General features: G+C 48.9%; 1 protein-coding gene across 1 annotated transcript; it reads right to left on the bottom strand.

Annotated features, from left to right (window-relative positions):
- Window positions 1-20,370: 20,370 nt before the first annotated feature.
- On the bottom strand, window positions 20,371-27,636 carry CXCL14 (C-X-C motif chemokine ligand 14). Its single transcript, XM_023195745.1, has 4 exons — window positions 27,314-27,636; window positions 27,038-27,143; window positions 23,172-23,285; window positions 20,371-20,453 (listed from the first exon to the last, which is right to left on the bottom strand). The coding sequence occupies exons 1-4, from the start codon at window positions 27,411-27,413 to the stop codon at window positions 20,438-20,440; spliced, it is 336 nt and encodes a 111-aa protein (XP_023051513.1). The 5' UTR covers window positions 27,414-27,636; the 3' UTR covers window positions 20,371-20,437.
- Between the last annotated feature and the right edge of the window lie 316 nt (window positions 27,637-27,952).

Genomic DNA, 27,952 nt, shown 5'->3' with positions numbered 1-27,952 from the left:
ACTCCAGCCTGGGGACAGAGTGAGACTCCATCACCAAAAAAAAAAAAAAAAAAAAAAAAGCCTTCAGGAACAGGCTTTTTCAAGCAGAATGCTGACAACTTGAACAGACAATGCATAGCCACATAACATGGACAAGAACTAGTGTCCACTGAGCACTTACCATGTGCCTAGCACTGTGCAGATGTTGCGCACAGCGTCTCATTTCCTCCTCACACCAACTCCACGGGGTGTGTGCTGTTACACTCCTTATTGTGCCAAGGGCAGTGGAAGCTCAGACAGGTGAAGTCAGCTGCCAGAGGCCATTGAGTGGTGGCATCGAGTTTTGAATATAAGTCTGATTCAAGAGGCATCGAGTTTTGAACATAAGTCTGATTCAAGAGGCCAAGTTCATAACCACCAGGCAATTCTGTCTCCCCGTATACAGGGCGATACAAACTGCCACACACCTGCTGGATGGAATGGGATGGAGGAGGGTGATATCAAAGAAAACTGCAGTGAGGACCTTGGGCTGTTGGAGGGATTGTGTAGAAAGCTATATGGACAAGCACACCAACAAAATCATCATTGAAGCCACACCCCACCCTCAGGAGTTTGCTCTCTCTAGAGGCGGCATCCAGTAGAGCTAGCGGCCTTAGCTGTCCAGAGGTGGAGAGCAATGCCACCTGTTGGTTGAAAAGGGTATGGTCGCACAACTTCCACTGATCCGTCACCCACGAAGGGTTTATTAAATTGGGTGCAGGGCCCACATCACTGGGCTGTATGTGTAAGACTGTGGGAAGAGGAGTAGGATGAGAGGTGAGGGGAATGCAGGAGAACTTGGAAGCACAGCTCTGCTGTGCAGAACCAAGAAGTATGAGTTGGAGCCTGGGCCGCCCATTTCTGTCCTTTCTCGTGGGTGCCTGAAGATCTGTGAAAATAAACTGAAGGAGTGTGGAAGAAGTGAGGGATCTGGATTGACCTGCGAAGCTTAGAGAGGTTCCATCAAAGAGGCAAGAGCTAAGCAAGCAAGGAGGTGGAAAAGCAAAATGGTATTTCTGCACACCTGTGAAATGATGTACATACAAGCTATTTGCTGCAGTGTTATTTGAAATGTAAAAGTTGGGAATGGCCCATGTGTCCATCAGTAGAGGGGTGGTAGAATAAAGTATGTTACATCCATATAAAGGAATGCTGTGTAACTGTAAAAAATGAGCAGGCTCTTTATGTGTTAATAAGGAAAAGTCTCCAAGGTGTATTGAAAAAGCAACAACACAGTCATTTTCTCTCCACCTCAATTCCAAAGAGGTGGTTTTGCTGCTTGTTTTACAGGGGGAGAGGTCACAGTATAGTTGGTAAGTCCCTTGATCTTCTGCCTATCATCTGCCACTGTCTCAGGCCTAGCCCAGTCTGTCCATATGAGCAGCTATGGCACTGCACTTGGGGTGCAGAGAATGGGGTTGGGACCATGCCTCAGTTTCCATGGAACTCAGCTTCCTGTCATGACATAGGGCATGATGGGCGGAGCCTCCTGGGCTATTGCCCCTGATCCCCAGCTCTCATAACTAGGCTGTGTTTATCCATTTGTGAAATGAGAGGGTTGGGCAAGGTGACCTGCTGGAGGCCTTCCAGAATTTGGTCTCTACAGCCTTGGTGTTGAACAGTTTGGAAAGCTTATGACACTTCTCAGAGAATGGGGTCCAGTGATATTCCAGTGAGTGTGGCCTCCCCTTCTTTCTGTTATAGTAAGAATGACCTCCCTGTGAGCTTAGCTAGGGACAGTGTAGCTCCGTGGAGACAGTATTAGACTGGGGAGGGAAGGGGTTCTAGGCTGTGACTTTGCCCCTTTGGGACCTCGGTGTCTTTATCTGAGTCACCAGAAGGTGGGTGGACAGGGCCCTCTCCAGCCTTGCCTTTGTAAGAGGCATCCCTGGTTCTATGATGGCAGATGCAGAGGCCAGGTCCTCTAGCTCAACTGATCTCGGCCAGCCTGTCTCCCCTTGGCCTCCCAAATGAGTTTGCTAACACATCTCGTGGGAATGAGCTGGAGCTCTGCATCTGTGCAAGTGTCCTGCTGATTACTCAGTAAGCAGTTCACAAAGGGAGGATAGGAGATGCACCAGGGATGTGCTGCAATTGAAACTTTAACATTATCTCCAGGGAGTTAGTGTATAAATAAATAAATAAATAAAAATAGCAGGCTGGAGAGAAGCCAGGTGTCATACATCTTTGAATTGATCTCTGTTTCTAGACCACACCATATTCTATTATGAATTAATATTTTTTAAGAGCCTGACAGAATCTCAGAGATCCTACGGCAAAATCTCATTAGTTTTGCAGGAGTTCAAATCATTTATTTATTTCATGTAGACCAGAGATGTTGTGATATTTTGCTTTGGCATTTTGTCCTCTTGAGGACCTCAGCGGATGGGTGTGGCTGTTGTCTGAGGGCCATTGACGGGCTGGCTGTCTCCCAACCAGCGGGCCCAGCTGCTGGGGAGCTTCTAGAAGCTGATATGCAGCTATGATCCCAGATGGGACTTGGGCTAAACTTCCTCATCAGGCACAGCACTGAAAAGCAGTGAGGGGGAGGAAGTGAAGGTGTCCCATGAACTTACAGGTAACGTCTTTATTTGGAGTGTTTCCAAGCCCGGCATTCACTCTGGAAATCATTTGCCACTTCCAGGGAGCTGTTTGAACAGCCACGAGGTGGAGCTCAATGCCTGCCTCCCAAGGGCTCCTCTTCATTCCTGGAAGCCTTTTTCCAGAGGGGGAGGGTTGGGAGGTGGGTGCAAAAGACTTGGAAAGAAATTGCCCAGAGGGCAGCTCACCACCCTCCCTGGTCCCTGTTCCTTGATGGGGATTGTAGAATCTCTGCCTTAAAGAGAAATCTCCTCTCCTTGACACTCAAATCAGACCCCTTCTGCTCTGCCAAGTTAGCAGGGGTTTCCTTTTTTCCTTCTGTCCTTCCTTCCTTCTGTAAACTGAAGCTTGAAGTGGGTGCCTCATTCTGAGAGCCCATCTGGGGCAGTGTCCAGCTCCCAAGTCTACAATTTCTCCTAGTGTGAGTTTCTTTTTGTGTTGAGATGGCTTTGGTATTTTCCTCAATGGATTGCTGTATTGCATGATTCCACGAGGCTTTTTTTTTTTTGGCAAATGGTGCTCCCTGAAGTAATGTAAATATGGCAGTTATTGTATCCTGCCAAATGGAGAACTCTGTACTTAGCAGATACTCTAAATATGTAAAGAAAGAAAATTATTGCTATTAAAAAAGACCTGCTTCCTATTAAAAAAGCAGTATAAGCATAGGAATAAAAATCAGACATATGAAAATAAGTATAATTAAAAGAAAGTCAGGCCAAGTGCAGTGGCTCATGCCTGTAACCCCAGCACTTTGGGAGGCCAAGGTCGGAGGATTGCTTGAGCCCAGGAGTTCCAGAAAAGAAAGAAAGTCTCCCTCTGCTGACTTCAGCTCTTTTCCCTGGAGGCAACCAGTTACTTGGGGGCTCCTCCAGAAATATATATGCTGGAATGTGCATAGAACTGTGGGTGCTTTTTTAATTTTTAATTTATTTATTTTGAGACAGAGTCTCACTTTGTCACCTAGACTGGAGTGCAACGGCGTGATCTCGGCTCACTGCAACCACTGCCTCCTGGGTTCAAGCAATTCTCCTGCCTCAGCCTCCTGAGTAGCTGGATTACAGGTGCTCGCCACCACACCCAGATAATTGTTGTATTTTTAGTAGAGGTTTCACTATGTTGGCCAGGCTGGTTTCAAACTCATGACCTCAGTTGAGCCTCCCAAAGTGCTGGGATTACAGGCATGAGCCACTGCGCCTGGCCTTATTAACATTCTGCTTTAGCATTCCACATTTGTTACAATTAATGAATCAACACTGAGAAATTATTATTATTATTATTATTATTTTGGAAGTGGAGTCTCGCTCTGTCACCCAGGTTGGAGTGCAGTTGCGTGATCTCGGCTCACTGCAAACCCTGCCTCCTGGGTTCAAGCGATTCTCGTGCCTCAGCCTCCCACGTAGCTGAGATTACAGGCACCTGTCACCATGCCTAGCTAATTTTTGTATTTTTAGTAGAGACAGGGTTTCTCCATGTTGGTCAGGCTGGTCTCAAACTCCTGACCTCAGGTGATCTGCCCACCTTGGCCTCCCAAAGTGCTGGGATTATAGGTGTGAGCCACCATGCCCAGCTACAATGCTATTATTAACCAAACTCCATGGTTATTCCCATTTCTTTAGTTGTCACTAATGTCACTTTTCTGTTCTAGGATCCCATCCTGGAACCACATTGTGTTTAGTCATCATGTCTCCTCAGGTTCCTCTTGGCTGTCGAAGTTTCTGACTTTCTCTCTGTTTTTGATGACTGTGACAGTTTTGAGAAGTACTGGTCAGGTATTTTGTAGGATGCTATACATGGGCATTTGAAATGATAATACATTGTGTCTAACTATCCTACAGAATGCCTGGACCAACACTACCTTTAGATCTCAGGATTCCCTTGCTGGGTTTTTGTGTGCAATCAGTAGGTGACTGGAATAATAAAGAATAGAGCCTGGAGTTCCATTTTATCTGGGGAAATTGGTCAGAGGACATTTATTTGGGAGCAGCCCATCTGGGTGGGTCAACTGAAAGCTTCTTGAAGAGGAGGAGGAACATTTCCTACCTCAACATCAGTCTGACCTACAGACTCATGGTTCTTCTCATTAGCTGAGCCCATGCTTTGGAGAAGACTAGGGGTGCAGGATGTTGAGGCAAAGAGAATTCATCTGGAGCCTGGCAGCTTTGGCTTGACTCCTCACTTTGGCATCTGTTAGCTATGTGGTTCTTCAGCGCCTCAGAGCTTTAGGTTCCTCATCTGCAAAATAGGGACAAGCATTCCTATTATCTGGAAAGTTGGAGGACTTCATTAAATGTCACATATTTCAGACTGGGCCTGGCATATTTTAGCAACTCTAGAAATGATAGTTTTGATGATGATGATGATGACATGATGATGACTGGCCCAGAAAGGAATTCCAGGCCCAGAGAAGGCAAGAGGTCTTTGCTTTTAGAAGCTCCTTATTCTTCATTGAGCTGGAAACACTGCCTTTCCTATCTGGGAGAGCATATCTGGAGAATGGACTTTTGGGATAAATATGCTCTTTTAGGACAAGTATATTAAAATCACTTCCACTGAGTGGCTTCTTCAGAAACCTGCCTGTATTAGTCTCTTCTCAAGCTGCTAATAAAGACATACCTGAGACTGGGTAATTTATAAAGAAAAAGAGGTTTAATGGACTCATGGTTCCACATGGCTAGGGAGGCCTCACAATCATGGAGGAAGGTGAAGAAGGATCAAAGGCACATCTTATATGGCAGCAGGCAAGAGAGGGTGTGCAGGGGAACGGCCATTTATAAAACCATCAGATCTCATGAGACTTACCCACTATCACGAGAACAGCAAGGGAAAAATCCGCCCCCCATGATTTGATTACCTCCCACCAGGTCCCTCTCACAACACGTGAGGATTATGAGAACTACAATTCAAGATGAAATTCGGGTGGGTACACAGCCAAACCATATCATTGCCTTTCACCTTATTTTTGAAGACTGCAGTGGAGGCTTGTTTGTGAAACTACAATGCATCAATTTCTTTGATTTCCAGGCACTTGAATTTAAAAAAACTTTCTGAGTGTATTGAATTTCTTAAAAAATCAACGTTTTGGTGTTCTAAAAAACAGGCTGATTCTACTAGAATGGGGTAGAAAATGGGAACTGCTCAATTACTCATGAAAATCTTCTGCCAACAGTTTCTGAACTCGAAGGAACAACCTTGCGATGTGGAGGAGAAAATTGATCCAACGTTTTTTCCGGGGATTAAAAATGAGTCGGAAATTGCCAGGACTTGGGAGAAAAAGGCTCTTGTTGAGTTCCCCTTTGAATCACCGAGTCCCTTTCTGTCAGAGTGCTAAGTGTTGAGATGCAGCGTCCTTACTGCCTAGAAACCCAACAAAGACTGGCTTGGTGGCTGCTTTCAGGTTTCGGTTCTATGTAGAATTTTAACCATGAAAAGATACAAAGATTGGTTTCTTCTGAGTCCTTAACTGAACACCATAAAGAGGGACAATTAGAGGGGCGCTAGGCTACTGTCTCTCACCAGCTGTGCTGCTGCTGTTTGGAATCTTGGGACCCCAGGAGCCACATGGGGTACACTATCCCAGCCCCCTCCATTCCCAGTGCTCAGACCCGCACCACAGACTCAACCCTCCAGGGGCGGCGCTTGCTGGGTGCTGGGGAGGCTGCCTGCTGCGGTGGAGAGAGGATGGAGCTTTACTTAGCTTTGTAGCCTGGTGTGTCACTGACTTGTTGGGTGTCCTAATCTGTAAAATGGAATAATAACGCCTGGATTGGAGGTCCATTATTAGAATGAGGTGAGATAATCGTGGATACTGTTGGCATAGAGTATGAAGGCAATAACGGTAGCCATTTATATAATATAGTTGTTCTCTCCATTGCACCCACCCTTGATTTATAGTGCAGATATCCTTCTGCCCATCTTTCAAAGCTCCGCCTCTGCCCACTACCCCAGACCATTCCCAGCTCCCTATACTCTGCTCTGACTGAACAGGTCTCCATGTTTTCCCCTGTTCATCTGCTGGTTACACATGTGAATAAGGGACTGGTGCCCCTGACCTTGAGCAAACTTCTCGATCTTCCTTAGAAATGGAAAGGAATTGTGACATCTCCCCGCTAGGGATCACTGCAAAGGAAAAATTAGACAGTGGAAACCAAGTACCTAGCACAGGACCTTGCCCCTGGTAGATGCTGAATAAAACCCCCTTCCTCTGCCTCCCCCTAGAACGTGAGCCAGAAAAGACATCTGAACAGACAAAGCAGCTCCCACAAAAGCCATGCACTGCCTATATGCGTAACTCAGGAGGTTCTCTCAGCAGCTCACCTGGTTTGTGGTGTGCAGCAGAGTGGGCATGTGTCTAGACTTTGCACTAACACTACTAGGTTCAAATCGTTTGTCTGCCACTTTCACCAAAAAGTTATAAATTTCTCTAAGCCCTAGATTACTCTTCTAAAAAAGGATTGTAAAAAAAACTACCTAACATTTAAATGATTCCAGGATTAAATGTCAGAAAGCATGTAAAACAGCCCATAATCAAAACTCAGCAAATTATTATTGGTGTTCAACAAATATTGGAATAAATATTTCTATAGTTTTCACATGAATAGTTTCACTAGCTGTATATACTTAGTAAAATTGTGTATATAATATACATAATTGTATCCCGACCTTTGAGTATTCAGTTTCCTTTTATTTTTATTTATTTATTTTTACCTGTGGTAAATGACGCTTCAGTGAACATCTCCATGCAGATATCAGTTTCTTCCACTGAAATTCTTCCCTTAGGATAGGCTCCTAGAAATGGGATTGTTCACTTAAATGACTTATTCAGCAATTCCTGAAGATATTTCTATAATACCACGCTGGAAAGAGTTGCTGCAGAGAGATATTTGATAACACAAAACACCCAGAAAGGGTTCTGTTATGCTCAGCAATCACTCTTAATGGAGATCCTTCTTCCATGCTAGCTTTTTATTTTACTCTATTAGGTTCAAATCCATGGCTTTAAACCTAGTTACATTATGTGATTATTTCAATTTTGAATCCAGTGGGGGCTGTTATTCATAGTTACTTGTTTTTTAAAGCCTTGTTAATGATAAAGTTGATGTAATTATAAAGTTATTTATTTTTTGCAGTGGGGCTTTATACATCTTTTCTTTTTTGCCTTTATTTATTAGAGGGAGGGGTTTGACTCTAACTTAGTCAAAAGCAGAATAAGTTGGCTCCTATAAACTGAGAAGGGCTGTACGAGGCAAAGCGAGATCCAGGGGCTAACCCATGCGGTCTTAATCCCGTCACTCCATTTCTCTGCTCTGATTCCTTCTGTGTGTTGGCTTTGGTCTCGGGCAGGTTTTCTTCACAGGACCTCAACACAAACTTTTGGTTCTCTGAGTCAAAGTCTTTAAGCTTGGGGACCCAAAGAGAAAAGGGCCCTCTTTTTCCAGCTTCCACCTAGTAAATCTTGTGAAGTCTCTGATTGGCTTTCTTGGGTCAGGTGTCCATATCTGAGCCAATCAATGGGCTGGGGGAAGGATCCTGGGCTCTGATTGGCCAACCTGGGTCATGTGCACCCAAGTCCTATGGCTAGCATCAGAAGGCATGGAATCGTGATTTACAGCTCCCTTGGGCTTCACGGGGAAGAGAGGCATGCTGGATGAAGAGGAGGGTGAGTTACCCAGCTTCTCTGGACGTCAACGTCCTGTTCTGTGAAACGGAGATTACAGCAGTGCCTACTTCCCAGGCTGGTTGTGCAGGTTACATAAAACAATGTGCTTGTCACTCTGCCTGGCATGGAGTAAGTTTCATTAACTGTTAGTTTTGAGGACAGCCACAATAGTCATACCTACTAGGGTTAAGTAAATCTGATTAATATAAAGGCATTTTACCTGCGCATGGTAGCCCTATAGCCCTGTAGCTTTTGAAATGGGAGGAGTGTTACCAAGTGGCATTCCAAATGTCTTCCTGGAAATGTTGGAAAATCCCTAATCCTTCCTGTGCACTGTGCCTGGCGCAAGGCAAGAGCTGCTGTCCCTTCTTTCATTTTTGTATTTTCCTAGTCTTCAGGCCCCTCCTGATCTCTGCCCTGTGGCTACTTTTTTACCCACCTGTAATTATCAGCAGCTACCAATTACCCAGCTACCCAATTGTGGGGAAATAAGGGAAGCTGTGGATTCCTGGGGCTCCGTCACTCCCTCCCAGGGGTGCGTGCCCAATCAGAGGGTAGCAGGAATGGGCGAAATCCTTCCCTAGGGCACCTAAGGAGGTGACTGTTGACTGTATTTTCTGCCTTCGAGAGGAGTGCCAGCTTTGAGGGTGGTGTGTTGTGTTCTCAGATTCAATGCAGGGCAGCCCACGTGACTCAGTTGCTCTCACGGTGCAGCAAGATCCAAGATCGAAAATGATCTTTCTCCCTTTCCTATTTTAACATCTCTGAAATCAAAATATGCCTTCTAATAAATGCGTGTATCGTAGGTAGTGGATTACCAGCCCTCCGCAGCCCCACGCCTACCTCTGTCTTATATTAAATTGATGCTGCTTCTTACCATCAGTGGTGTCATAAAACTGAGAAATATAGTAATGTGAGTTCTAAGGGACTGTAGGCAGTCAGGGACTGTGCTAAGCATTTATGTGCATGATTAGGTTTAGTCCTTCTAACTACCCTACGAGATAGGCCCAGTTATTATCCTCATTTAAGTACTAGAGAAACTGAGTCTCCAAGCGAGACTTTGACCAAAGTTGTGCGTGGTTTGTAAGTGGCCAAGCCAGGATTCTGACCTAAGCAGCTCTTTCTGATTCTGGAGCTGTGCTCTTATCCGATACATTATAGTTTCTTTGTTAGTTCCGAGGGTTAGATTTTGCAACGAGGAAGCATTCTACTTTGGTTTTTATGATCAATAACTGGGTTAAAAGGGGAAGCCCCTCTGTTCCACCTTGCCTTCCGCTCCGCAGGGCACCCACCGCAGGCTCCAAGCGGCACGCAAGTTGCAAAGGCACCACAAGATGGCGCTTTCGATCTTTCGCCTCAATGTGAGCTGGGCCCGGACTGCCTTTCCCTGCTCTTTGTGTTAATCCACAGAGATGTGTTCAGTGGAGCTGCTGATTAACGGTTTTCCGCAGAATTAAATTTAGCCTTGCAGACTGTTGGAAAAGGAACAGGCCATAATCGCGGTTGGACGCCATGAGAGGTGTGTGCACAGAAGAGCGGTGCTGTGTGGACAGAAGAACTCTGTTTAGCACCCAGATGGTCGTTGGAAACCAGTGGTGGTGTTTGGTCATCTCATAGTAAGCCTCTTCTCCTTAGGCCGATTCCTCAGTATCCAAGTTCTATGAGTTCACTCAAGAATCTGTTTGAAAGAGAGTGAGTTAGGAATTTCAGTGCCCCTTCAAGAGCTTTTGAGAAATCTCAAGTCAAAGGCTTCCCGAACCTTCTCCCTCCCACCACACAGCCGCCTGCACTGAGGAAGGCTGCTGTGGGGTGGGGAAGTGGGGGGCACCGTGGGGAGAGTCTACCTGCTAGGCTCAGAGATGTACTCAGGTGTGGGAGGGACGCAGGACCACCCTTCAGGTCAGCTTTCCAATGACTCGAGTGAATGAATGTCACAATTTTAGGGCTGGCATGTCCTGGGTGGGGGGTCCCAGAACCTTCTGGTCATGTGTGGATGATAACATTTCCTAATGATTCACAGAGTCGCATATATGCTCTAAAAGAAGAACCTGTACATCAGGGCTCAGTTCCAAGAAGCATCCTCCCAGTTCGCTAGCCCCAAGTGACCACTTTCCTTGTTCTCCCTCCTCCCAGCAGTTGTAAAATACCTACTCTGTGCTAGGGACTCACAGGGGCTGGGGATTCTGATGCAAAATCTATTCACTGTTGTTAGGGATGCTACAACCTAGTTGGAGAAGCACACATATCTGTAAAAATGCGGTTTAATGTGGTAATGCTGAGGTGTGGTAAAATAGTGAGGCTCAGGCAGGCCTGGGTTGAAATCCTGGCATAACTATCTGGTAGCTGGTTAGCTTTATGCAAGTGATTGAATCTCCATCAGACTCAGTTTTCTTATGTATAAGACAAGGATGGTAGTATAGATGTCATCAGGTTGATGCGAAGATTGAATGAGAACTTGTGTAAGGCACCTTGTCCCAAGCTTAACCCAGGGAGATGCACAAGTTTCATTGATCTCCTTATCCTCCAAGGGATTTGCAAACATTTTCAGAACACTGAGTGATAGAATGTGAATTCCAAATACTTCCCAAAGACAGGAAAAAAAAACCGGTAAGATTAATTGGGGCATATGTAAAGTGGTAAGGCTAGCTTCAAAGGATCAATTGCCCCAGTGTAAGATTGGAGTGGAGATATGTGTGACATGAAACTCTGCTCTTGTGTGATGAGGTCTTGGAGACCTATTAAATGCTTGCTTAATGGATGTGACTGGGTGACTGAGAACATTAGCAGACTTAGATGGGGTTAATAAAAGAACTATGTCCAGGACAAAGAAAATGAGCCACAGACACACAGCAGGTGGTTTGAGAGGGTGACCTAGAAGACAGGGGCCTGGAAGCCATCACCTAGAATGGCTGAGAAGACAACAGGGTTAGTCTGGGAGAAGGTCAGGTATGTCCCAGCATGGCCTCTGCCTTCTGAATATGTCAAGGGCTGGTACCTGGAATAGGCATTGTGCTACCTCTGTGTAGCTCTGGAAATGGAACTCAGGAAGCATCTTTTAGTGTCCTGATGTAGTCCTAACACTTTTTAGCATGTGTACTTTTCCAATCATAGAGTGAGCTGCTCTTTGAGCCGTGAGGCTCCTGTTACTGGAAATATTCAAGCCACCTCTGCATGCCCTACCTGGGATTGTCTGAGGCAGGAATTACTCACACAGGGTCCAAGGAACCATAAAGATGACATCAGGGAAGTCCAAGAATCTCCTGAAATGGTTTGTAAAATATACTGGGCATTCTTTTTTTTTTCAGGGAAAAGGAATCATAGCATTCATCAGCTTTACAAGGGGGCCCAGAGTTCAAAAGCAGTTAAAAAATTTACAGCTTCAAAGAAAATTTTCCAGTGGATACAAGGTGGGACTAGATTCTAAGGTATTTCTTCCCCCAGGTTTAAGATTTTTGGATTGTTAAATACATTTTTTGAGGAACATAAATTTATCATTATTAACTATTATTCACTGTGTGCTTATTATATGCTGCACAAAGTGCTGCATATTCTATTTGAGTGGTCTCATTTAGTGTCTCAAAAATTCTTTGAAATTAAGCACTATTATTATTCTTATTTTGCAGGTGATGAAACAGGCATGGAAGTTTGCCAGGGTCACAGAAGGTTTCAGACTCCTCTCTTGGTAGATATGTGCCTCAAGTTCGGCCTTTTTTATGCCTTGTAAATGTAATGTTGGCCGGGCACAGTGGCTCAAGCCTGTACTTTGGGAGGCCGAGGTGGGTGGATCGCTTGAGGTCAGGAATTCAAGACCAGCCTGGCCATCATGGCGAAACTCCATCTCAACTAAAAATACAAAAATTAGCCAGGTGTGGTAGGCATGCACCTGTAATCCCAGCTACCTGGGAGGCTGAGGCAGGAGAATCACTTGAACCCGAGAGTCCAAGGTTGCAGTGAGCTGAGACTGCACCATTGCCTCCCAGCCTGGGCGACAGAGCAAGACTTTTTCTCAGGAAAAAAAAAAAAAAAAAAAAAAAAAAAAGTAAAGTTATTCTAGGTAGGTTAATCCAGGTTTTATAGGATATAAAACTAAAGTTTCGCTTGGACATTTTAAAGGCAGATGATAATAATAATAGTAATAGTAATAACACACAACTACCATTTATTTACAGCCTCCTTTCTGTGTTGAGACATTTGGCTCATTTAATACTCACTATAGTTGTAAAGATGGGACTGGGAGAAATTATTTTGCCCACGGGCCCCTAGACTTTGAAGGAGATGGTTGAGGACAGCTCTGCAGACACCTGGGGGTGGACATTGGGCTGGGGGTCTGGGTCCCTTTGTGTATCTGTTCCCATGAAAAGCCATTAGAATAGGTTTCCAGGGAAGTGCAGAAAACCCCTAGCATCTGGAGTGGGTGGGCATCCAGGAAAGACAGTGGCAGCTGGACATTTCCTAAAGCCCCAGGAATAATGCTCTGGCCCTGGGCTAAACACAGAGAGGAAAATTGAGGTGGTAAACCTGAAGGGTTCAGGAGCCACCCGAGAGCTGTCTGACTCCAGGTGGCTCAGAGAGGCTGTTACACCAGCAGGGACCCCTTGGCCTGCATCTTAGGTCTCTGCCCTCCCTCTCTTCCCCCCCAGCTCCTTCAGGCTCAAGAAAGGGAGCAAGTGAGCAGCCTTCTGGTGAGCTAACACTGCAGACTTGACTGAAACTTGGGGAGGGAGCTGCTGCGCCTGTGGGTCTGGAAGGATCCCCCAGCCTTCTCAGTGTGCTTCAGCCTTCCGCAGCCTCGTTGAATTGGAATAGGATGTCGAAAGCCCATATCCCATTACCACTCGTCTGAAGTAGCTAATCCCTCACTTAAAGCACACGCCAACCACATTGTCAAGGAAAGGTTTGCCTTAGTCCTCTTGGAAGTGCAGCTGCCTGGCTAACTTTTGTTTTCTTGAAACCAGAACCTGATGCTTAAATTGTCTGGGGAATCTCATATGGGCAGACATATGGAGAGAGGACAGTGTTTTTCATGTAGTTCTTCATTGAACAGATGAGTCTCCAAAATACCTGGTGCCTCCCAGCGAACAATCTGACAACATCAGATCCACCCTTTGTCTAGCAGGGAAGGCAGGCCAGGCTGGAACAGGGGATTGTAGGGTACTCTATGGTGTTAAAGAGTTAGCATAACTTCTAAAGGGCCCAAACTCACTTAGGAGTTGGTGATGCAAGGGGAGAGGTTGACTGATCATTCCTTCGACGTCGTATATACTTTTCTGCTAGGCCCTGTCAGTGGGGTGATTTACAGTATATCAGCCATACTCAGAATCTTTTGAGAGTGAAAGGGAACATTCTTCGTAATTGCATTGGGTCAATTATCATAAACCAGGACTATCTCAGGCCAACCAGAATATATGGTCATCCAGCCTAGGAGCGTCCAAAACTTTTAACACTGCCCAGGACAATTTAGCTTCTCTAAACCTTAAGTTCTTCATCTGAAAAACAGGACTAATAGTGGAGTTTGGTGAGAAAGTGCAGTTGTTGCTATTGTGTTGGTTAAACTTTGCTCCCCTCAAAATATGTGGAATCAGCAGGATGGGTACCCTAGTAGCTATAAATGAATTGAAGGATATGCTTTGTCTCGTAATTTTCTTGGCTTATGAAATTTTTTTTTGGCTGTACCAATGTGAATACTTAACTCCAGTCTATCTTTGCAGGCCATTATTTCAGGGGAAAAAAGCCTTTGTGATTTAGAAATGATTCTTGCGTGAGGGCTGCCTTTAAGTAACAATGGGTTGAAAGAAAGAGCTTGTTGCTTCACCATCCCGTTGCTCTGGGGGAATAACTTTGAATATTAGATCAGAGTCTCATCTGCATCTAATTAGACATGCCTACCACTCATCCCGGAATATCAACTCTGTCCTCATTGTGAAGTGAGGCAGATTATTTGAAATCCAGCTTTGAATTGATTTTTTACCGAACAGAAGATCATTTTGCTTCTGACCAAAACGTTGAGTTGAACTTGACAACATCATAGTCATTTTGCTTCTTTAGTGTATTTGGTGTTGGGGGAAACTGTTGCTCTACTCAAGTGGAATTTGTGTCTACCAAATGGGAGCTGGAGCAGCCGTTTCACAGCTCCGGAGCTCCCTTTCTGGATCAGGGGGAGATGCCCTAGAATAGCATGTGATTTCTGCAGGCGTCTGTCTGTAGGAGACAGAACTAGACACCAGCAAAACAAACCTGGCTGAGGCTGGTTGTTCGTGTGGCCCAGGTTAACTGGATGATTAATCTCCATTTGATAAACGGGGTCAGCCCCGAGCCGGAGCAGGAGAGCACAGTGGAGCAACCTGTGGGCTGGGGTGGACAGGAACTGTAAGACACTGCCTACTTCGGAGAGCAGACAGTCTCCTTCGAGCCAGACACATGTGGGTTTGAATTCTGTCTCTTTCACCTGCTAGCGGTGTGAATGAGTGATGTGTTCACCTTACTGAGCCTTGGTTTCCTCATCTGTGAAACGGAGCTTCAATAGAACACCCCCGTTGTGGTCGCTACCAGGATTCAATGAGATAGGGTATGTAAGGCCCTCCACACAGGGTCTGGTTCACAGTAGGTAATAATTACACTTGTCCTTGTCGCCGTCCTCACAAAGCCTCAGGGAACTTGGAGAGCCCTTGGCTGAGACACCCGGACTCTCGGCTGCCCTCTGGTGGTGAGGCTCAGCGCGGACTTGCGTGGTGGAGGCTGGGAAATGTTATACTTTGAAAGCAAGAAAATAGCTTAGGGTTTTAGTGTTTTCTTGAAGACCTCCAAGAATATCCATGTAACTTTTCAAAAACAGAAGGAGAAGAAAACACCCCAGGGGCTCTAAAAGCAGCACGGTGTCTTCTTTGTGTGGGAGGTTGAGCAGGAAAAGTTGTGTGGGCTTCTTTGCCTTTGAGGTTCCGGAGGCCCCCATCACGGTGTCCTTGCAGGACAGGCAGGAGAGAAGGGAGCTGGGCGAGAGGGGAGTGGGGACTGAGGCTGGGGCTGAGCTCTGTGGACATGCATCTGGGGCATGGCTGATGCTCCCGGGCCTCCTCTAAATCCCCCAGCGTTCTCTACTTCTCTGCCCGTGGTGCTCTGCTGCAGTTAGTCCATCTCATTGCATACGAGCATGGCAGTGATGGGCCATGTGAGAGCCAGGATGGAATCAGCACCTTTTTTTTTTTTTTTTTTCTTGCCTGATAATGACTTGCAATCTGCCATGAGCCTTCCCAGGACTGATAGAGGTCTTGATCAGGGGTCTCCTCCTCTGAGCCTGGGTGAGGCACCCGCCCCTTTGGGGCTGCCCCAGAGCCTGCCGTGAGTCCGTCTGGCAGTCAGACCAACAGCAATTTCAGGCAGCTTCTTTGCCTTCCTGTAGACTGAGTTTCTGGAGGGGCCATCTCCAGCATCCAGCGCAGAGCAGATGTTTAATCATGCAACAGTAGCTAGGTGAATGAATGGTTGAACTCTGTCCTTGAGGGTAAAGGAGCACAGCCAATCATACCTCTGTTCCCCATGGTGCCCAGCACAGAGTTTTGCACATAGCAGTAGCTCAGGAATGCGTGAAGAAAGCGTGCTCTCAGGTATCTCCCTATGATCCTAGTATTAATTCAGCTGTGTCTGAGTACCTCGTAAGTGCTCTCATAGATTCTGGGAGGTCTTTACAAAGCAGCATATGACACAGCTCCTGGTTTCTAGGAAGGGCTTCTTCTTAGATGTTCAGGTTAAAATCAAACTGTTAAATTGTAGTGCAAATTATGTAATAATTCAGTACCAAAATGAGTCACCCATTTGGGTATTAGAGTTGATACTGGAGGCAGGGTTGGGCCCCATGGGCTTGCGACATGTGAGTTGCACAGAGCACATCTGGTAAGGGCCCCATGCTTGGTTTAATGCCCTCCTATTGCCGTCTAGAATTCTTAATAATTTTTGAATAGGGGGCCTGCATCTTTTTTTTTTTTCTTTCACCTAGCCTTGCAAATTATGTAGTCAGTCCAGGGTGACCAGGAGAAGCTCTGAGTGGAGGAGATCTGAGAGTGGTCAGGTGAGATGGAGGAGCTGAGTTACAGCGCTGGGCTGGAGCTCTCTGAGAACATGGCCATGCTGGTGTCAGCCCACTGCAGCACCAGGGCCTGCTCAGGACGAGCCTGTGGGAAGTCAGGGGCAATGGCGTTTGGATCCAAAACAAGCCTAACTGTGAGGAAGCAGTGGCTCCAGAGGAGGTGGGGCCTATATGTGGGCCGGGTCTGCCCTGTGTGCAGAGGAGAAGCTCACTCTTACCAAGGGAAGCCCATGAGAGCCACCAGTGCAGAGCCCACCCTGAAAGGCCACCTGGCCTCGCTTTGCTGCACTAGGATTACTCTCTTTCCTGGAAGCTGGCAGGTGGACACCTCATAGGGACACTGGGAGGCCCAGAGGAGAAGAGCTACAGGAAACAGGTCTGTAACCCCGGGAAAGAAGATTCTTCTCTGCAACCTCGCACAGTTCCAGGCGCCTGTGGGTCCTCATTTGGTGTTTGCTGAGGTGTTTGGGCTCAGAATCTATTCTTAGTGGTCAGGCTAATCCCTGTCTGCTGGAGGAAAGGGCCCAAGCTCTCCCTGGAAGCATAGCCCAGCCTCTGTTCTCCCGGGACCCCATCTCTGTGGGGAACGGAGACATTTACACGCAGACTCTCCACCCTTTCTGCGCTTTGACCAGCTGAGGCTTGACTTCCGGGACTTCCTCTGCTCTCCTAAGCAAAGTGCTTCACTTGTCTGGGCACCGGTCACAAAGCGCATTGTGGGAGTGCAGATAGAGCATGTGGGGCCAGTGCTTGAGTGAGTGCCTGGATCAGTGGCTGGACCGGTGTGAGGTGACACTGTTACTGTTATTAATGATCCAATCCGTGACTTGGGACGTCAGAGAAGGGAGGGACCATCCGGGCCAGCAGAGTTAGAGGAGGGTGGCCTAGCACTAGAGCCACAGGCAGGACAAGGAGAGCCCCAGCAAGGACAGGGAGTGTGTATGGCTTGTTTACAAGCGGCACCCCATGGCCCGTGCTGTCTGGGAGCGGCTTTTGCTCCTGGCAGCCGGGGCTCTTCAACCAGCTTTGTACACTACCCTTCGCTCCTGAGGCTCCACTGGTGCTGCTCTGAGGCCGGGAAGGGTTCGGGGCTCCCAGAAAGAGGCCCGGCCTCTGCTCTGCCCTGCCCTGGTATGCACTGTCTTCTGGGCCTCCCGCACTGTGTTCTGTCTGTTGGTCTCGGGGTTTCCCTGTCCAGTCTACCTTCTCTCTCTGTAACGAAGGGAAAGGCAGGGCTGCCCCAGGGCATTCATGGTCTCCAGCTCACTGTGGCCTCAGCCTGCCCCTCCTCCACCCCTCAGCAGAAAGGCTGCCAGGCCCAGCCATTGGAGGGTGTGATGAGTGGTAGCTTTGTGGCTTTGGGCAACTTTCTCAACCTCTCTGATCTTCAGCTTCCTCGGGAATACATGTGGTGTAATTTGGAGCCGCCAGGAGGAAATAAGATGGTGATAAAAGCGTTTGCGGTAGCACCTTGCCAGGGACATGCTGGGACAGGGTACTTGCTGGGTGTCCTTGTAAGTGTGTGCAGAAGCAGCGTGTCAGGGCGCTGTCCGGGAAGGTGAAGGGGACATGGGTGACTGGCTCACAGTTGCTAGTGTAGCAGGCAGGGTGGAGGCAAGTCCCCATGAGCAGTCCTTCTGGGTGTGGAGAACCCAGTGAGGGCAGAGAGGCCTGTTTCAGGGCCTGGTTGACTTTCGGATACAGTGAGATGCAGCGCAGTGGGTAGCTGGTACAAAGTGCAAAGTAGCTGGCCTGGTGTTGTGCTTATTAAAACAGCTTCTGGCTGGGCATGGTGGCTCAGGCCTGTAATCCCAGCACTTTGGGAGATTGAGGTGGAAGGAGGATCACTTGAGTCCAGGAGTTTCAGACTGGTCTGGGCAACATAGGGAGATCCCGTCTTGCCAGGCATGGTGGTATATGCCTGTAGTCCCAGCTACTTGGGAGCCTGAGGCAGTAGGATCCCTTAAGGTCAGGAGTTCGAGGCTGCAGTGAACCATGATTGTGCCACTGCACTCCAGCCTGGGTGACAGAGTGAGACCCTGTCTCAGAAAAAAAAAAAAAAAAAAAAAGGTCTTCCATTACCACATGCTCACCACGCCCTGGTATCCTGCTAAGTGCTTTACATGGGCTTACCTCATGCAGTCCCTAGAAGCACCATGAGGTGTGCCCTACAGTCCACCTGTCCACCTGGCAGGAGCAGGAACAGCTCCAGTATCTCCCAGGTGTGGCTCCCATATGCCCAGCTCCAGAGTCCCACAGCCTCCTAGGTAGGCATTTCCCACCTCCTCGAGTCCCCCTGGCGTCTTGGGGCCCTGGACCCCAGGGCATCTTGATTGGCCCCATCTACTATCTTCTCTAAATGGGAGAATATGAGTGATGTGATACCTCACTGAGCCTTGGTGTTCTCATCTGTAAAATGGAGCTTCCGTAGGACCACCCCCGTTGTGGTCATTACTAGGATTCAAAGAGATAGGGCATGTAAGGCTCTCCACACAGGGTCTGGCTCACAGGAGGCAATAATTACACTAGTCCTCCATTGTCGCCGTCCTCAGGCAGCCCCAGGGAACTGGCAGAGCCCTTGGCTGAGGCATCCAGGCTCTTTGCTGCCCTCTGGTGCTGAGGCTCAGTGTGGTCTTGCATGGAGGAGGCTGGAATCATGACCCTCTAGTTTCCTGGGCTCCAACCTACCCACTCTGATAAACCTGCTGCAGGGGTAGGAATCGTCGGGGAAGGAGCCTTAGCCTCAAGGCCTGGCTTATTGGCTTCCCAACTGTAATGACAGCTCCACACATTCCACAGAGGTGATGGTGTTGACAGGTATTTGGGAAATACCAGTTTTCTTTCCCAGCATATTTGTCCTTATTTTTTTCAGGACATGGTAAACATTTTATTGTCATCCTAGCTTAATTAAATAGAAAAAAGGCAGCAGTCTAGAATTTTGGTACATTTCAAATATATTTTATTACTTTCCATCTTAGAAAGAATATGAAACCTGCATGCAATGCTAATGGTTTCTGACACGTACGTAGCATATAACACAGCAGTACAATGCGGCGTATACTGGGGGGCAGTGTGTGGAGGGGGCGTTCTTAAGGGTATATGTACAGAGGAAAGGCGCATGGTCATCTTAGCTTTTGAAGGAGGACTGCACTGTTTAACACTGAAGAATTACATGGGGAATCACAAATATATTGCTTTAGTACTGCATGTTCCGTTGTGGTGAGGGAGAGAAACATGCTTTGAAGGTTTTCCCTTGTCAACAGAATGTGGGTCTGTAGCTGTGTATTGTGCATGTATTCATATATTTTTAAGTTTTCTCCTAAGGTTTTTGCTGACAGTGTTGGGAACCTCACATGCTTCTGAAGCATTAAATATTGAACCTGTGAACCTTTCAGAAACTCTCAGGTTGGGAAAGACCCCACACCTTCTTTAAGGATCATTTGTCTCGCCATCACAGGATCTTGGAAATGTTTCCTAGGGTGTGTAAAAATTAACCAGGGGGGAATGAAGCACATTTTTCTGGCAACCAAACTTGAGTTCCTCAAAGAACAGATGCAGAGAGACCTGCTCCTGCTTGCCCGGCTACAGGGGCCACTGCAGAGTCACACTGAGGCTGTGACCGGCCATAAGCCCAGGAGAGCCCATGGCAGCTGTGCCGAGGCGCCAGGACCTCTGAGCGGAAGCTTCCCAAGCTAGGAATGGAGCAACACTGCAATGAAATGTGTCCACCAAGCTCATTGTTCCTCCCGGGCGCTTATAAAGCTCAGATGTATAGTGACATATGGACAAATACAAAAAAGCATTTCTTAAAAAGGAAAGGCATGAGTTTTCCCCTTTTCGATAAAAAGCAGCCTGTGATGAAGTCTGGAGCACAAGAGAGATGGGTCTCACATCTGGAAGCCTTTCGCACGCAGCTATAAAATGTAAAAACTGACCGTTGGTAAAAAGTGCTTCATAACAATATATAACTTGTGTCTTATGCCTGTGAGAAAGAAAGGCTTTTTTTTTTTTTTTAAATCTGCAAAGTCCTTTGCACAAGTCTCCCAACTGGTCTGGAGTTTTCCCGTCAGAGATTTTTCACTCTATTCTTCGTAGACCCTAGGGAGAAAAAACACATGTGTAAGTGGCTCAGGACATGAGGCAGGCAGTTCACAAGCTGCTGGCTAAGTGGCTTCATTTGCATCTGGTCTGCAGGCACTGCCCCTGTCTTAGGACTACAGGAACCCCCAGGGAGGAGTGGGAGGGACCCTTGTGAGGATGTGGTCCCAGGGACCATGAAAACTCACACCAGTGTGGCTTTGTCCTTTCTAACCGTCTGCAATCTCACCTCTGCAATCTCATTTTGTCCTCAGAGGCCTATGGAGCAAACCAGCTTTGCATATGAGGAAACTGAGGCACCACAGACTTAAGATTTGCCCTGTGGCCACTGACTGTTAGTGGCAGGAATGCAGTCTCTCTAGCATGGCGGGCTGCTCCCGCACCTCCTTGTTTCTTTCCGCGTCTGTACTCGGCCTCTCTATTTAGAGAAAATAGCAAGGGTGGGAGGCATTCTCTCCCTTGACTTCGGCTTATATATTTCTTTGCATTTTGCCCAAAGAATGCATGTATTCCAGAAGAATGTTAGCTCTAGACACTGCTTCCTAGAGATAGAAGAGGTGGTTGGTGGGGTGGGGAAATGGTGCAGGAGGCCTGTGCCCCTCAGTCCCTGCTCCTGGCTGCATGGCCTCATCCCTACTGGTTCCCAACCCCACCTTCCCCTCACCCCTCAAGCTGTCCCCAGTTAGATATTTTGCTTTCTTCTAGTTCTGCCCCATGGCTGCCCTGGGGCCATACTTTACACTTAGCCTACCACTTCTCTGTCTTGTTCTTGATTTCTGAGTAAGACCACCAAATTATGCATTGAAATAAAATGCCTGACTCGGCGCTTCCTGTGGTGGCTGGAAGCTCCCTGGAAGCTCTGGTCTCTGAAGTGCACAGAGCTCCTCTGTGTGGCACCCATGGGCCTGAGCCCACTGTATAATCTTCTCCTTTCTCCAACCTAGCTTTGGCATTCTCTCTCTCTCTCTCTCTCTGTACAAAGAGGACTTCAAACACTTCCTTTATTACTGTTCTACATTCATTAAGATATTTTCAACTTTTTTCAGGGGAGGGAGGTGGGGAGGGCAGGGACCTTAACACTCCAAGAAAGAAGGGTGAACTAATTTTATAGCAAAGTGAGAGAAGGCCTGGTAGCTGAGAGGCTCTCGTTGCTTTTATTATTGGAATTTTCAGGGCTCAGGCCTCTTTTGGGGGCCATGTTTAGACCTGTGGGTGCCTGCTTTTCCAGGTTGCGGCTCAGGTAGAGGGGAGGAGCAAGGTGAGTTAAAGGTTTGAGTATCCCCCAGCAGTCAGATCAAAATGTCCTTAGCCTCTTCCATAACCTGCCCATGGGATTAGCCTTCTGCCAGTTTTGATGACACAGGGCCTGGAGGGTGACAGAGAGTGGACTGGGCAGTTCTGGCCTTTGCCACATGAGCTGCCTGGCTTGACCAGAAAGAGGGCTTCCTTCCCATCAGATTTATAGAAAATAATTTCTTGCTCTCATCACTTTCTATTTCAAGCAACTGCAGATGAGGCTGTTTCGGAGGCAGCAAAAAAGGCTCAGATACAGGGGTTGAGCCTGAGTGTCAGCTCTTGGAGAGCTGGTCACGGGGCTGAGCTTGGTGTGGCATGGCTGGGCCAGGTGATGGGAGGGCAATGCAGGCACCCACTGTGGCTGCGCCTTCCACCCTGTGAGGGCAGCTCGTGGAGTAGCACCAGGAGGCCTGATTTGCTATCCTGGCTTTGCCCTGTGCTCCCAGGCAAGTCACCCCTCTCTCCCATTTAGCCTTGATTTCCCCCTCTGCAGCAGAGGGTGCTGACACAAGCTCCTGGGGAAGTCACCTGCATGGTGCATGCGTGCGTGCATGCGTGCGTGCGTGTGTGTGTGCTTCCTGATCATACTATGCAGGCAAAGGTGGAAATAAACTCTGCATATTTGAGGAGTGAGGCAGGACAGGCTACCTTCACATGGTACAGGGGAGCTAGGAACTGGATTCCTCCTCCAAGGACAGACATAAGACCCCAAGAGATCAGAGCTGGGAGGTCACCTTCTGATTATGAGGAAACAGTGCCCAGTAAGTACAGGGCTGGTTCAGGGTGCTGGTGCAGCATCTGCCTGGCAGCTGCCAGGCATTGCTGCCTGCCTGGGTTAACAGTGGCTCTGATTTTAAAGAGCCAAACCCGTGGTGCCTTCCAGCACCTGCAAAGGAAGGAGTTTATCAGGTTTCTGGGCAGCAGAGGGAGTGGGGCACCTTGGAGAAGAAAACATGTTTCTGGCAAAGATCATCCTCAGCACCTCATGGTTTTATAGCACAGTTTTATAGCCAACATACACTGTCTCCTAATTGGTCACATTTCACCCCACTGAATACTCAGAGCTCCCCTGGCAGCTATGCCAGTGCTCACCCTGCCATTTAACAACTTGTGTAACTTAAATAAAAAGAGGAATTAAGATTATAATGTAAATACTAGAGTGAGACAGACTTTAGTTTACAAAATGACAAACCTGCCATGCTTGCAAATGGACAAGAGATGCATAGCTAGCTTTGTTAAGTGGTGAGTTCCTCGTCCCTGGGGGTATGTAGGCAATGCCTGAGTATCTGTTTGCTGTGGATGTTGTGGTGGGTGTTCACAAATTAGATGGGGCTAGATGACCTGGTGGCGGGGGGTCCCTTCCCATCCTGAGAGCCACAGCTGGGGCTGGCGGGAAGGAAGGTGAGCAGAGGCAGCGCGTACCTGCGCTTCTCGTTCCAGGCGTTGTACCACTTGATGAAGCGTTTGGTGCTCTGCAGCTTCGGGTGCAGGCAGTGCTCCTGACCTCGGTACCTGGACACGCTCTTGGTGGTGATGCTGAAACGGAGCAGGTTGAGGTGGAGGGTTGAGGAGGCTGAATAACATGTTGCCTCTCCTGTGGCCTGTGAGTGGCCCTGCGCTAAGTCGGGATCCTGGGAGACTGTGGCTTCCTGCCTCCTCTCAAGGGAGCCTAGTTATGTGCTCACTCCCAGGCTGGCTCTTTGGAAGGTTCTGGTTGTCCCCTTATTCTCTGACTCCATATTAGGGCCTAACCCTCCCTCACTTTTCCCCTGGGAGTCCTGAGAGTCTGGGATGGTCTCTCCCACCCCCAACCTCATGCAGTGTGTTGTCTCCAGGGCTCAGGCCTCTTTTGGGGAACAAAGGTCAGAGGACTCTTCCAGCCCCTCTGAGCCTGGGATCAGGAGGTGGAGAAAGCTAATGCCAGCAAGGTGCACATGCCAACACCTCTGTCCTTGGATTTGAGGAGCTCATGGTAAGGCTCAGACATGCCCCACAGACACTCTGGTTTCCGTCTCCTCAACCCCAGTTCCCTCTGACCCACCATAGATTGTCCCAGGGCTGGGCATCTCCTGATCCAGAGGCAAAGTCTTGTTGGCCTTGTGTGAGGTGCCAGGTATCTCACCCCTAAGCAGAAGAGTAAGACCTCTCTTCTGCACAGCCTGAAGATCTCAGGCCTCTATCAACCAATGTCCCAACACCCAGCAGAAGCCTAGCCATTGGTAGAGAAGCAGGTGTTGTGCAGACTGTAGGGGCCTGGGACTGAATCTCAAGTTTGGTTGTGGGACCTTGGGTAAGCTCTCTGAATCCAGTTTGGCCATCTGTAAAATGGGCACAATAATAAGACTATCTCACAGGGTTATTGGGATGATTAAAAGATACAATCTTGACAAAGTGCTCAGAACCTGGTAGATGCACAATTAATAGTTACTGTTAGTAGTCATTGGTCATGGAAGATGAAGTGGCCAAAAGGAAAGAGTAGCCTTGCTGTGGGGGCTCTGGCCTGGAGGGCGAGGCAAGCCTGCTGCTCAGAACTTCTGAGCCTCTCTAAGCCGGGGCTGGGCCACAGGCATGACAGGAGTTGGAGGGAATAAGGGACCACCTAGGGTATTTGGAAAAGTGTAAGGCGAGAGGTGAGGATGCCACTTCTTGAGGAGTCACAGCCATGCAAGCTATGATGGTAGACTGGGATTCTGGAATGGGCTTGGAGGGCAAAGAAGGGAGACTGGAAGTGAGAGTGGAAAGAGTGAGAAGAGAGGGACAGAGGTCAGCTAGTTCCCCACTGTTACCAAATGGAAAATGTCAGGGCTTATATGGGCTAAGTTCTGGAAGGGACAGGATTCCCATGACTTCAGTCTCCCAATTGATGGGGAAAGAAAATCGGATCTTGCCACCAGAATGGGGGCATAATGTTCCTGGGCAACCTGTTTTCTTCCCTTCTCCGTGCTCTGGGTTTCTGGGGTCCCCACTAGGGCCTAAGCTCCTTGGGGCAGGGGCGGGTCTTCCTGCTGATGCCAGGTGATGGTGCCTGCCTTGACTGGACTCCTCTGTGACCCGGGTCATTCCTCTAGCCTTGAGCACGGGCCAGGCTTCAGAGTGAACTCTGGTTGTCTCTCTCCCCCACTGTGCCCAGTCACCCTGCAGGAATTTAGCAAATGCTTTTCTCTTTCTGCCTACAAGGCTGCCTTTGCATTCTGAAGGAAAGGACGTGGCAATGCCTGATACAAACCCTGTCTCAGTTAGGTCAGCGTGCAGGCTGTGCATCCCAAATCCTGAAGGTCAGGGAGAGCAGAAGAGACACTCAGCCCTCTCACTACAGTGCTCAAATGCCACGTCATAATACTGGGATTATGAAAATCGGTTGTGGAGTGCAGACATGGGGATTTGTGACTCCAGCAACTATCAGAAATTCTGAGTCCTGTGACCCTCTCCTCCACAGTTCTGGGGGTGGGGTGGGGAGGCTGTGTAAGGGTTTTGGTGAGAGCTCCATGGACCTATGACACAAATGGCTCTTTCTAGAATTCAGACTCTCCTGGATTCTTCTGGGTGCAAAGACTCCCACTTGCAAAGCGGACCTTTCCCCCCTGCCCCTGCCTGGCCCCCACCCCCAGCCTCAGCAGAGATTTCTGGGTGACTCAGGGTGAGCTGGAAAATTTGCTTTTGTTCAGCCTTTGTGGCTGAAAACCTGCTTTGCAAAAGTGCTGGTGCCTCATCTGATTTGGAGAGTTTTAGGATCGTGGAGAGGGAGAGGAGCCCCCAGCCCTCAGGGATGAGGTGGGAGGCTGGGGGCGCGGTGGGGGAGGTGGGGGGGTGGGGTGGAGGTTTAGTAGAGGGCGATTGGATTGTGTGCTGATCTCCTGAGGCCCCTGCAAGTTTCCACAAGGCTCCATAAAGCCTTTCTCGCACTTGCCTAGCTATAGTTTTCCTCCATATGTACAAAAGTTTACCCAGGAAAAGGGCAAGCGTATTTACTGCGGGCTGTGTTCTTTTTAGGTATCACTGCATCCTTTACTCTGCTTTCTTCCCCTGTAAGGTCTCAGAAACTTGCTTGGTATATAGAGTGGTTTTCAGCTCTTAGACAAGTGAGATTTAACTTGGAATTCCCCCTGTCATTCTTAGCCCGCAAACTGGAACCCTTGAGGAGCTTGGAGCTCCTTTCCCAGCTCATTTGACACTTGGCCCCCATCCAAAAGGATTTTTGGGTGTTTTCTTTGAATTTGGTCTGCAAGGCAAGGGGTAAGGACAAGGGTGTTAATTTAGGTGCCTGTGAAGGAAGGCAGTGGGGTCAGCTCAGGTCCAGTGGATTTCTGAATTCCCCTAATTTCAGCCTGACTGTGTAGCCCCTAGGCAGGGGATGTGGGGTGCTGGGTGGGGGTGTGCCCTGCTTTCACAGACACTGTGGAAGGCTTTTGGGCTGGTGGGGGCCAGCCGGTGGAAGGCACTTGCCCAGACTGAGAATAAAGTGCGTCCTGTTTCTGGGGGAGGGGAAGAGGGGCCAATGGTCTGTGGCAAATATTTGGTAGCCGCTTTGCCAAGGGCTCCCTTCCTGGCCAAGAGCGTATTGATGAGGAAGCAGAGGTGCTGGCCTCAAGTGGTTAATTGGGAAGGCGGAGGAGCAAGAAACTAAGTGTTCTCTCACTCTGCCCCAGTTTTTCCAACATTCCCCACATCCCCACCAAGCAGGGCTCCAGCCATGTGGCACATTAACCCCAAGAGAGCATTCCGTATCTCGACCCACAGGGAGTACAGCCGGTGAGGGAAGCGCCTGGAGCGTTCTCAAAATGAAATCTCTAGGAGCCAAAAACTTGCGGTCCACTGGCCTCTGACTGGAACAAGGCTCTGAAGGAGAGTCAGGATTTAAGATAGTGTTTGCATTAATCCTCTGTCCAGTGACAGGAAGGCAGCACGCCTCACAGTTTGGGTGTGAGTGTGCTTTAAGTGATTTCAATCCAGGTTTTCTGAGTTGGCACAAGGAATCCCTTTAACCCTTGATGGCCCTAGCAGAGTGGGTGGCCCATGGTACAAACAGGGAGACTACTCATTTGAATCTTAGCAAGGCTGAACTTGGGAGGCTCTGTTCCGGAGGAGCGGGACAGTGACCCCCTTTCCCGACTGTCTTCTAGAGTGTCTCACCAGCGTCCTAAGGACTCGCTGGGCAATTACAAAGGCTTTTCCAGGGCTTTGACAAAGTCAGAGAGAAATATTTGTTAGCCAGACCCAGGCCCAGGCTGTGCCCTGGCATCGGGTTGACAGCAGTGCGCACCCCCTCAAGGTGAGGAGCGAGAACTCACATAACCATCTTCTCCTCGCAGTGCGGGTACTTTGGCTTCATTTCCAGCTTCTTCACGTCGCTGTAGCGGATCTTGGGTCCCTTCCGGGAGCACTTGCATTTGGACCCTGCGAGCGAGCGCGGGGCAACTGCTTAGTTGCGAGGGAGTCTCCTACCCCTCGACCACCTTGGTGCCCACCCAGACCACCCCCCGCGGGATCCTAGGATGCCTAGAAATTGGCGCTTGTGTTCCCCAGGACAAGACGAGACGGCGACAAGGGGAGCTCCCCGCACTCACCGTCCACGCGCGCGGTGTACAGCGCCAGCAGCAGCAGGAGCAGCGCGGCCGCCAGGAGCCTCATGCTGACCCGAGGGGCGCGGCGCGGGAGCAGGGACATGGGGAGGGCGCTGGCCCGTCGGAGCGGCGGCCCGGAGACGCCACCCGGCTCTGCTCGGCTTTCTCTGCCCGGGGCGCGCCTTCCGGCTCGGCTGGCTCCGGCTGCGCCGTCGGTGGATGCCCACGGCTGTCTGTCGCGGTGCGCTGCGCTCTGCGCTTGTCTCTGCGCTCTCTCCACAGCCTCCCTCCGCCCGCCCTGGCCTCTTTTAAATCCGCTCCTGCCCTCGCAGCGAGTGAGCTCATTAATATGCAGAACCACTCGGTGACTCACTGAGATTTCTCAATGTGGTGAGGGGAGGAGACCTTCCCAGCCCGCCCGTCGCCCGCCCAGGGAAAGGACCCGCTATCGCAACGGCGCACACCCGGAGCCACGCGCGCACACGCACATCCGCTAACCTCTCGCTCACACGACACGTATCCTTCGCACACTTGCACACCCAGACCACAGCGCGCACACATTTCTAGCGTCCCGCTCTGCCTTTGGGGAGCCCAGACTGCTGAAGGGCACTGCTTTTCTGAATCGCGTGGTTCCCTCTCTGG

The sequence above is a fragment of the Piliocolobus tephrosceles genome, chromosome 4 (genome assembly GCF_002776525.5).
Source record: "Piliocolobus tephrosceles isolate RC106 chromosome 4, ASM277652v3, whole genome shotgun sequence".
Taxonomy (NCBI): domain Eukaryota; kingdom Metazoa; phylum Chordata; class Mammalia; order Primates; family Cercopithecidae; genus Piliocolobus; species Piliocolobus tephrosceles.
This window is presented reverse-complemented; position numbering and strand designations above follow the sequence as displayed.

What these genes read in the sequence shown, in the direction of transcription:
- CXCL14 (XM_023195745.1), bottom strand. Translation starts at nt 27,413, where the DNA reads ATGTCCCTGCTCCCGCGCCGCGCCCCTCGGGTCAGCATGAGGCTCCTG. An exon ending in GTACACCGCGCGCGTGGACG is followed by an intron (nt 27,144 to 27,313) that starts GTGAGTGCGGGG and finishes GCTCGCTCGCAG; the next exon opens with GGTCCAAATGCAAGTGCTCC. An exon ending in TGCGAGGAGAAGATGGTTAT is followed by an intron (nt 23,286 to 27,037) that starts GTGAGTTCTCGC and finishes GCTCCGTTTCAG; the next exon opens with CATCACCACCAAGAGCGTGT.